The 11,759-nt window shown below is 40.9% G+C and overlaps 1 protein-coding gene across 2 annotated transcripts in view; it reads right to left on the bottom strand.

Annotated features, from left to right (window-relative positions):
• Positions 1–327: 327 nt before the first annotated feature.
• Positions 328–11,759, bottom strand: part of rps6kc1 (ribosomal protein S6 kinase polypeptide 1) — a 28,596-nt gene continuing 17,164 nt past the window's right edge. For both annotated transcript variants that reach the window (XM_082504398.1, XM_082504399.1), the window contains exons 13-16: positions 9,995–10,084; positions 4,483–4,565; positions 2,652–2,747; positions 328–1,867 (exon numbers count right to left, since the gene is read on the bottom strand). In XM_082504398.1, coding sequence (XP_082360524.1) covers positions 1,766–1,867; positions 2,652–2,747; positions 4,483–4,565; positions 9,995–10,084 — 371 coding nt within the window. In that variant the 3' untranslated portion in view covers positions 328–1,765. The remainder of the gene's footprint in view (positions 1,868–2,651; positions 2,748–4,482; positions 4,566–9,994; positions 10,085–11,759) is intronic.

Genomic DNA, 11,759 nt, shown 5'->3' with positions numbered 1-11,759 from the left:
TTGTAGTGGCAGTTTTAAATAGCCGTAGAAGCAAAATGAGGGCAGAAAAATAGTAACTGGACCCAAAAAAAAAGGTCCCTTGTGCATTAGTGACTGCTGGGTATTTACCATACTCTGTGTGTGTGTGTGTGTGTGTGTGTTGGCATGTCTGTGTGCCGTCTCATATTGCGCTCAACATGACACTCAGCAGGCGTGACATCAGCTTTCTAGGAGTATCATGCGTCCAGCAGATAAGACAGGTTGTAGCCTCAGAACAGGAAAAAACAAATGAAATACACAGCTGCTTGCACTTAATGACTGTGTACACACACAAACACACCACTACTGTACATGTGCTCATCCAGGTATGTTTATTGTTTTCCAGAGTGCACTGATACGACACTGACCACAGACAAGAGCGAGCATTAGAAAAACAAAAAAAATGTCACATTTATGTTTATGTCTCATCAAAATGGTTAATAGATGGATGAATACTGCAAAAACAGAGTGCAGCATCTAACAGCTGAGTGATTATCCGAATATTGATTAGACAAATGTATTAAATGTATCGAAAATGCTCCAATAAAGCCTTGTATGATTATATCTGATACATGGCACGTGACCATAAAAATGTAAATCTGTCAACATAGGCAGCGCTAACGTATCTGTGGCAAGTTAGTAGACGTGTTGCTCAACCACAAAACGCACACAAAGAAAAAGGATTTAACTGAGCCAAAATGATTGACAGCTTGAACGTAATCACAACTTTGACACCTGGTGTCCTTTTGTTTATCAGTGGATCCTTAAAAATGTATATTTACATGATACGCATTATTTATATATTTTTTTATAGTATTAAATATCCTAATCCTACATGCACAAAATGCAGTGTTGTACAACACAGAGAGTTTTCTCTGATAATCATAAAAACAACCTTCTGCAAAAGGGCTGGTTTTAAATGTGTAGCTCACGCCTCACCCTTTTTCATTCTTCACTGAAAGCGTTACTGACCACACAGGGAGGAGGCTCAAGCCAACCGGCCCTTACAGAGTTACAGTCTATCAAATAATTTAATCTCATGGTAACTAAATTCTCCATATAACAGTACCACTCAACTCATATCACTTAACTATTTTGTTCATTCGCCTTGCATAGTGTCAGTCTATTTTACATTTACTGTTCTTGGGCTGGTCTTCAATAAAAGGATTTCACACATACACACACACACACGCACAAAAAAGTAGGTAATCATATATTATACAACACACAGCCTCATGTCAGCTAATCTCAGTGGGCTCCATGAGGAATGATGTAAGTGTCGTCTATGGAAACAAACCGAGCGTATTGCACATGGGTCTTTAAGAAAGCTGACTCAAGTGACTGAATAGCTTACAGTACTCAATGAGGGAACAAAAATGTCACCTCTCACTCTCAGTTAGATCATTTTGGCTTACAGCTACTATGCGCAGAGTGGAAATGCAACAGTGTTGCAGTGATCATCGCTCTGTACAAACACTTACTGCGTAAATTATTGCACCACACGTGTTAAGGGTTCCCTGCACCAAACGTTACACAGTAAATGAGATAAAGAAATGAGCACTGAGCAAACTCTCACTTGGCAAAACTCAGACATGGGGGCTGCGTGGCTGTAGTGAGAGGGAAAAAAAGGGGGTCAAAGTTCAGTTTACTGTATTTGTATTTGTGTGTTCGGTCAGAAGGAAGTTAACTGAGAACAGCCAGGTTTTTTTTGACGACAAGCGACTCTGCTTTCCACAATGGGGTGAGTCTATTTGGGCCACTCCACTGTGGCAAAAAAGGGGTGGGATTTGATATCGTCCACACCTCCCACACCTGCCCCCAGTCTCTCTGTCGGGTTGTACTGGAGCAGCTGCACAGGAGCACAAGACAGAAATTGAAGAGAAAAAAAAAAACATTAATGAAACTAATAATTTAAATGACACAAATAAACCATATTATTCCAAAAGCCTTTCTCAACGTCTGAGTTAAAAACAGTACATCTGACAGTTTCAAACTACCACTAGCTGTTGCCTATGAAAGTATAAGCACTGTATTGCATACGATGATACCAAAATCAAGACATCAGGCAGATCCAATAAATACGGTATACAGTCTGTATATGCTGTCACCTTGTAGGCATAGCCACACTGGCTTACTGTTAGCTTCATGCTACATTAAGCAGAGAGAAATCCAGGCTGACCACATTAATATATATCCAAAGATTACCAAATTTTGAGGATTTGCAATTAGCTCTAAGATATTATCACAGTGCCAGCTGTGTTATTAAGGACATGTCCATCATCAGTAGTGCATGTTCATCTGCCATAATCTGACTGACAAATGCATACTGTATATTCCTTATCATTTAATGACGTTAAAGTGAAGCTTGGCTTTTTTAAAAATATATTTGAAGATTTCACTGTTGTGTCATTGCACTTCTCAGAGATTACTAACATGTCTGGTGGAAAACATCAGTGAATGTCAACCCATTTCTTCCACTGTATTTGTTGCATACTAACCACTAGCACTACTATAAGAAATTATTAGTTGTTCTTCCTTTGTTTCTGGGAAAGCCCTACTCAATATCTGTTTAGGAGGGAAACCTAATTCTGTGTACAGCATTTAAGTTAGTAGTAATCACACTAGACTCTCACCTGCTCTAGCAGAGATCTGGCCTCATCCGAAACAGACTCAGGGATGTTGAGCGCTGTGTGACGACCGATTCCTGCTGGATGGCAGCGCAGCAGAGACTGTGCAGAGGGAAGGAGGAGTGGAAAGAAGAGAGGTAGATAACCATCATGTAAACACACAGAATATACAGACACCCGCAGAGCACAAGTCAATGTTAAAGCACCAGGACTGGACAAATAGGGAGGAGATCAGAGAGCGAGAGCACCTGAAACAACACTGATCACACCAACTGCAACAAGCTAATGATTTCAGCACTGTTGCTCTTTCTTGGAGCCGTCCCTCTGTGTGTGTCACATGAAGTGAAAATCACAGGAAAAAGAAAGAATGACAAAAACATTATTGTGTTTGGTTCGTTTGTTCTTCGCTTACACAGAGAAAGCTTCCTGGAAGGGACAGCAGCTCATCACCGGTAAATGCGAAACGTTTTTTTATATTTTGAGAGGTAAAACCTGATCAGGTCAAATTATCAGTTCACTCAGAGGAAAATAAAGCAAACCTAATCCTGCAAGTGAGAAAAAGTAAGCAGTAAGACCTCCAAATGCTTTCCTAACCACAGTATATAGCCCAATTGTTGAAATAATTGACAATAATGAGTGTAATTGCCGCTTGTTGTAAAAGCACTTTTCTCAGTGCATCTTCACTGACAGGCTGGAAATGCTAGAGCAAAATGTGTGCACCAAGCAAAAGCCTTAAACTGTGTGTGTTTGTATGGGGGGGAGGGGGGGGGGGGGGCTGTGTGTTTTTTCCATCAGTTAGGTCGGTTGGCTCTCTCTCTCTCTCCTGATACGTGCTGCAGGAGTTCTGGCTGCGTTCCTAGCCGCAGTCAAGACTGCTCCAGGCAAGATCTTATCCTGCAAGGATCAAGAGACACTATGTGTGCCTGTGTGAGTGTATCCTTGCCAGGACTGTACCAAGACATAATCATCAAAGGAGACATCTGTGTCACTCAGTTTGCTTTTTGTTTATTTATTTGTTTTGGGATTTTTTTTTCTTTTTTTTACCCAGGTAAGTAGTTGTTTATTGTTCCAACACAATGGCCCTAACCTAACACCCTGACTCATGTCTGAGCCACTGAAAAGAAGCGCTGATGGCTGATATGAAAATGTGCCCACTGGCAATCAGTTAGAATTTATTGAAATTTAATAGACAATGAAAAATTGAAGGGACGCTCTGCACCTGCACTGGCCGTTTGTGCTTGCATCCGTGTGCGAATTTGTCCTTCAAGAGAGCAGCAAGTTATAATTAGCATGCGTTTGTGTACATGCATAACAGCTATAAATGTATCCGTTATCTTCAAAACAAAAGGCTCTGAGATTCTCCCCTTTCTCCCAAGCTGGTCTTAAAAGATGGTCCCCTCTGATCCTGGACCAGCCGAGCTGCAGCACCTTGAGAGCTGCCCTGGTCTTCACCTTCCACGGCGATCTAAGGTCGGTGTGCTCCAAGCCCAGCGCTGCTCTAGGAGCCAGCAAAGAGGCCCGGTGAGAGCTGACCCCATGGCCCAGCAGATGGAGCTCAGGCTGGGGGAGAAAGTCACACCGACACCCCTGGCACTCCCTGAGAACCAGAGTAAGAGACTGCAGCCAAGACGCACCTCGCACAAACACGCACACACCAAAACAACAACCTCCACCTACTCAAACACATACAGACACGCGCGCAGAATCACACACAACCTGGCACGACCATAAAGAGTGTGAGAGAGTTGAAAGCCAAGACACCTACAGACATCCCACAACACCTTCGCAACAAAGATAAAAAAACAAAACAAAACAGTTTTTGTACTTTTTGACTCACCATGCCTGTCAGGAGTTCAAACAGGATGGCGCCCAAACTCCACCAATCACACGATGCCGTCTCCTCACCAATACCTCCCACCTCTGAAGCGAGAGCGAGAGGAGAGAGACAGAAATGATCAATAAATTAAAAAGCAGAGAAATCATCTGTGTGTGGGAGAGGAACCCAGGTAGCAATAATAAACTAGTGACAAATGTGAAGTCGGGATATGATCAACCATACAGACGTGGAGTCGTTGATCTTAAGCCTACGATAAACTTTAAGGATCTTGCTTTTGTGCCACCGTTTCAGAGTAACAACTTGGATTAATATTTTGCTGAATTGTTGCAATCAATTCGAAATGAGCACAAAAACGTGGCCACACTCACACACAAAGTGTGTGTCTCATAAAAGGGTGATTTGCATAATAAAAAGCAGTTAAATTGAGGAAACCGTCTGTGCTGCAACTTCACGCCATCTGCATGACCTGACCTCAAACATAAACACACACACTCATGCAACACACAGACACTCAGGCAGCACATACACACACACAAATCAAGAAAGATAAAGCAGGAACACTTGAGGGAAAAAAAAAAAAAAAAAAAAAAAGAGTAAAATATGTTGTTCATTTTTCTTTACTCCCACATTTTCTTTTAGTTGAGCTTAGGGCTAAAACTAATGACATCAGCTTGTTTGAAGAAAAAAAATTCTTCATTCAAGTATTTTTTTGCTCCGTAAAGTGTCAGAAACTAGTTTCCTATTTTACTTACATCCCAAAATTATGTATTTTGTTCAAAAACCTGACAGAAATAACTGATCTACAACCCATCTGGCAGGCTCCGCAGCACAAGTCTAACTAAGACACAGAGAACAAGAGTGACACTTGTTTGCAAAAGTCAAGCGTGTACGGCAGCTCCATTGGGTACCAGATGGCCTCTTGTGCCGCTTAGTGTCCCTCTCCTCTCCTGTCCAGAGGGAGGGGGTCTGGTCGCCCACTGGGCCGGGACCCAGGGTCATGGTTGTGTGCGCCCAGGGACCTGGCTCCTCAGCTGGAGGAGGATATTAGACAAAGACCCCTCGTCTCCTGGAGGCTGCTGAGAACTCCAGGGGACTGTGCAGCTCTCTTGCAGCCAAGGTTAGAGAGGGCTATGATACGACTTGCATGTTTCATATACTCACAAACACACACACGCGCGCGCACGGCCAACTGAGCAACCAGTCTTCAGGGCTCCCCAGGACTACTGTTTTGACAGCCAAGGAGAGAAGATCGTCATTGAATGGACCAGTGATACCTGTGTAGTTATAAGCTGGAGGGAAAATACTGGACACACACACACACACGCGAACGTCTCAGAGCAAGGTCGATGTCATCACAATGGATTAATGTCTAAGGAGCTGCAGGGAGAGTACAGTGGAGCTGGCTACACTTACCGCTCTGTCAGAGCGAGGCAGGAGAAAGGGAGATGCAGAAAGAGAGGAGAGGATGGGCGAATTAACTGCATCCACAGGCCATGGGTCGTGCAAAGCCCAGTGTTACGGTGTGCTACACGATCTGCACATTTTCCACACTGAGCATACTTAAACTAACTTTGCATTGTATTTCTTCAACAGCTCAAAGAAGAAGAAGAAAAAAAAAACACACGAGAATTCTAAGACAACAAAGGGATACAGACAAGTTCAGCTCCAACGCGACAACAATACAGTGTGTTCACCTCATGGCCTCTTCTTCCCTTTCCCCTCAACAATGAAGTTCCCTCCTACTTTGTATCTTAATCACACTTCATCTCCTCCCTCCTGGGGGCCATAAGGAACTTTCTCTCTTCTCCTCTCGGTCTGACTTCCCTAAAAACTTAACCGACAGTCATTACCAAAAGAGGAAGTCAAGTATATGCAGGTAGGAAGTAAGGAAGGATTGATGTTTGCTGTTCCAAGGCAAGGCGAGCACTGTGTGTAAAGGATCTCTCGACAATTTAAAACAAAGAGATTTACACAAGACATGCAAGGTATAAATACATTTGTATAAAAAGATTCCATTATAAAAACGATATGACGAAACCACAAAGAGACTGTGAATAAACTTCAAGTTTATGGGAAAAACTAAAGAAAAGAAAAGGCCAAGACCCTACACCGTGCATGAATGGAATCTCTGGATTAAGAAGGAACTTTAGATCAACACGAACATCTACAAATATACACACACTTGTGAACTTTTGACCAGTGTCCAGTTTTGCCTGCAATCTCAATGATAAACTAATTGAAAACTCCTAATCACGTGTAAGTTGGGCCAAGCAGATAAAATCCTTTAACTAATCTGACTAACAAGCAAACAAATCTTAGGATGTCTTTCTGGGAGTTCCTTTCTCAAGGTATCAACGCACAAAAAGATCTACTAACGTTTGCAACTACCATTAATACATTTAACATTGGGAAAAAAGGATATCTTATTTTTTGCACTTGATAATGAAATGACCCTTAATTTTATGATGACACGGGTCCAAAGCCCCGACCAACATTTGGAACCAGTAGCTGTGAAGTCCAAACAACTTTGAATTGATTTGTAGTGAAGGTTTCTTCTAATTAGACAAGATATACTCAAATGTTGCCAGTAAAATGACCCCATATCACAACAAAGACACCAGATCACCTCCACTCTAGGGGGCAGGGGGTGAATTTCTTTTTCCATCTGCATGTACATGTATAGCCTCTCAGCCTGGGGAAACATTAGCAGCTGAATTATTTGACATACATAAAAAATGTGAGCAATGACAGTGTCACTCAGAATCTGGTCTTTCATCTGACTTGTTAGAGTGACATACCAAGATAAGGTAAATCATGATATAATCTAGAGGTGACTGGTCGATAAATTTGCAGTTGCCTTAATGTAGCTCAGAGTTCATGTCCACATCAAGATTCCTGGCATATTTACAAGCAGAGTAAACACACTGAAATAGTAAAGCAGAAGTACTTTAAGGCTTCAGGGTACATGTTCTTCTTTGTATAACCTTTCAAAAAATAATGAGATGATGGCTCTGTGTCAAAAGGAGAACTAAACTGTAACTTCAATCAGATCAGGCGTGGCTGAGCAGGTAAAAGGACTTAAAAAAACAAAACAAAACAAAAATAATAAAACAAACAGTGGTTATGATGATCGTGTCCTGAGGAACTGCCTTGTCACCTCAGAGAGGAAGAATATTTAATTTCCCTTTTCTTAGAAATCGAAGACAATCGGTTTTGGCTGTGCTTCCTTCTCAGCAGAACAATAAACAATTCCCATTTCTGCTCAAATCAGGTCGTGTTCGCGCAAAGGCGTTTTTTTTTTTTTCTTACCAGGAACAAAACATTAGCCATCTGATGTTTATCAGTAAAGAAAAAAAATGGTGAGAAAATAAATAAGCAGAAGTGCTGGACAAACGGATTAATGCCCTGCTGCCGATGCATTTTCCAAGAACACTCCTGTGTTTTTTTGGGTGTGAATATGTGTTATTTAAAAACATGTTTCTCTCCTTCTGACACACACACACAGTCACAGCAGGCCCCCTGCTAGCTTTCTGGCAAACATTCATAAATCTGTCATCAGGAATGAAGCCATTGCATGAGTTGACCCTGTCTGGATAAACAGCAATGCATAACAAGGGCAGGACACACACACACACACACACACACACACACACACACACACACACACACACACACACACACACACACACACACACACACACACACCTAAAGACATATGCATGTCCATGATGTAGAAGTCTTCTGGTGTGACATAAATAAATAAACAAAGTGTGTGACAGCTTCTACATTTTAATGTGTCTTTATGGATGAATTTTAAATAAAGATGAGGCAGAACGAGACGCTAGAAAGAGAGAGAAAGTTGCCAGCGTTTGAGTAGGACAGTCGATATATGTCGAAGCAGTCTTTTCATTTAACAGCAGCGTAACACACCCCCTGTTGGCAGCTAAAATGCATTACATCCTTAAATTCACATGGGATCAACTTGTTTGACTAACTAGACCTTTCACACTTAGGCCGAGGTGGGTTCAGTTTCAGCTCAGTTCACAGGTCATCTGCCTTTTATCACAGAACCACATTTTCTTCCCGGTCACATATTGTCATAAAATGTTTTTGATGCTACGGCATGAATTATACTAATGTGAGCCAAACACATTATTTTTTCAGGAGGAACTGCAGATGGCTTAGATGAAGTAAAGGTGTCATTATGTTGCTGTCTCCTGCGCCTCTTACCATTGAAACACGCTGTCAAGGATGACTTCCATTGAACTAAAAACTGTAAATTTTGGTTTAACTGAAACATTTTGATATCATTTTAAATGAAATATATTTATGGGTACCAAATATGTACCAAAAATACATGAGGATAGAACTTAAAAAGCTTGCATAAAATACAATGCATTAAAAAAATCTTTTAATGAGGCTATATTTACTGGATAAGCATCATCCGCATATTACAGTTTACTCATCAACCACGCATTTGAGACTAGTGTAAAAATTACCACTGCTTACAATAACTGAAGAAAAATAAACAAGTGGGATGTCTTTGCTCACCATTTAAGAGTTTAAGCTAGCTTCCACATCACTCACAACACATGTCTCAAAATGTATGCACTTCTATTAGTAAGCTGTTAAACAAGCTGCTGCCAAGGGAATAAAAATGAACACTTTGGATATTAAAGAGAGCATTTGTTCCTTTCAGATTTATTACAAAAGTGAGACACTGTACGTTCTAGACAAAAGGAGGATTTAAATCTGAAGTGACCTTCCTGACTTGAGCGAGAGGATGAATATGAAAGAATAGCTAAATATAAGTGTGTGGGAGAGTGAATGGGTGTGAGGGTCATTGTGAGTGTCTCAGAATGCATCCAGTGTTTTCAACTAGCCGCTAAAACATTTTGAGAAGATTAAACACATCACGCACACTCTGCCTGACAGCCTTAGTGTGAAGCCACCTGCTTAAAGGACCAATACATTAGACGGCACACATACATGTACAAATGCCCAACCACGCATGCTGAAGGGCTAAGTAGGGACTCGGTGCTGTAGTCTAGCACCAGTTTGTTTTAGGCAGCTTTTAAACAGCATGCCAGAGCTGCCACAAGCAGGCCCGCCGTGCTACCAGTTGACTGCTGCACAACAGCGCACTCTACAGGACATCAGAACAACTACAACGAGATTCAGCAACTCACATTTGTGGAGGAAGAGTTAAAAATGAATGGCGTTTCTTATTTATTCTTAATATACTGACCAATTAGACAGGTAAATAAAATGAATAAGAAGTATTTTAACCCCATGAAAGATTTATGTACATTTATTTTATTTTGTTAGTTTTTCAATACTTCATATTTCATTAGTTTATATAAAAAGGAGCTTTTTTTGCAAGCTCCTTTGAGTATTATGGTGGTGGGAATTATCAAAAGTCAGCATATAATTAACTGCAAATATACCCACTAACTGATAAAATGAAAGAAATCAATAGAAAAATGTACTGAAACCTTTGCATATGTCTCACCTGGCGCACAGTACATATTGGCAATGGCCTGTTTGTCACAGGATTCCTCCACATCACTCCAGCTGCAGAAGTAGGTAAGCTGAACGTGACCTAAGATGAGAAGAAAAGACAGAAAGCGTTCAGCTTGGAGTCTGTTAAACATAAATCTGTTGCTCTGCCTCTCATCAAACCCACACGTCTAGTGTCACCCAGACACTCAACTTTTCAAACTGTTCACCCCACCTTTAAAGCACTTCCTTCCTCCATTCCTTTCTGCCGCTCTACATCCCTCTGAACTTTTCAAGCACACAGCCCCAGCGATTACTCCTGTTTAGCGGGTACCCGTTAAAGCTATCATTAGAACTAATGGTGTCATTAGGTAGCCATGGCCATTAGCCTGGGCTAGCCAGACTGATGCACCACACTAGGCCGTTGATGGGCCCTTTAGAACAATAATTACCACCAGGGAGACGAAAACAGCCACTCAGCTAATTAGATGCTTGTTGATAACGAGGTGGAGAGAGATGATTGTAGGACGACAAAAGAAGAAGTTGAGGGGGAATCTGTGACCTCATGGTAAAACAACGCTTTCGCTTCTCAGAGAGACTTCATTCTGCTAAACAGATTAGATCACGGCTGACTGATGAAGGCTGTGGACTGTATCTTTACAATGCAAGTTATCCAGTTTGGGGAGGGAAAAAAGGGCAAATTAAACATGACAACTGTTATATACAGTAGCTGCTTCATGGTGATTTATTTATCTCTTTTTAAACCTGGTTTTGTCCAGCTTCTGGTAAATTTAATCAAGATTAGATTAATCAAGTGCGCATTTAATTTTCATATTGACTGTTAGAGGTTTAAATTGCTTCCCTGGTTTCTTGTTTTAGTGCATTTTATCGTTTCATGTAGGGCTGTGCGATATGACTAAAATCTCATATCCCGATATAAAACATCTATCGTCCCGATAACGATAAAAATCACATTTTCTGTAAATTCTGTGAATCTCGGGTAGCTGAAGTGTTTCCAGCTGGGCGTCGTGTACCTGGAGTCGACTGTTTCAAATGATGCAAGAAACTACACATTTTTAGACATAGGTTGTAACGGCCGCTGTTTTCTTTGTGAGTATTTATTACACGCCGTGCTGCGGGGAAAAGCCTGTTCTAACGTTTGAGTCTAAGGTTTATTTTTTAGCACCTGACGGCTCTTTTTTTTGCTTCTCATCCGTAAATACTCTGCATACTTTTTCACGTGATTTCGTTTATTTTGAAAAGTCTCAACAGGATCTTGAGCTTTATTGTGAAGGATTTATGTGGAAACTAAACAAGCGGACATGCCATGGTTTTACCATCGTTGTTGCTAACGACAATGCATAAAAACAGGCGCTTGTCCGTCAGTAGTGTGGTTATATTAAATATAAGAGAAAGAGAGAACTTTAAGAAATTAATATAGCCACTACAGTAGGGCTGCTCGATTATGGCAAAAATGATAATCACGATTATTTTCACTGAAATTGAGATCTCGATTATTTGACGATATTTATTTAACAATAACAATGTATTGAATAATGACTTTAAAGATTGTCAAAAAATAATATAAAATAGTGTGCAAATACTGATAACAGTGCAAATGTTTGCAATATAAAAAATAAATGAAAAATGTAAACATCTATGTTTAGTAAACTTTGCATTGTTGCTCTGTGGTGCAGCTACGACACCGTAGCAAAGTTTACACACTATGTCTACTTGATCCACGTCTGACTCCGCAAACCCATAATGTTTCCACACCA

Source organism: Aulonocara stuartgranti, assembly GCF_965226115.1.
Source record: "Aulonocara stuartgranti genome assembly, chromosome: 15".
Taxonomy (NCBI): Eukaryota; Metazoa; Chordata; class Actinopteri; order Cichliformes; family Cichlidae; genus Aulonocara; species Aulonocara stuartgranti.
Note: the sequence above shows the minus strand (reverse complement) of the source record. Positions and strands in the feature narration are given on the sequence as shown.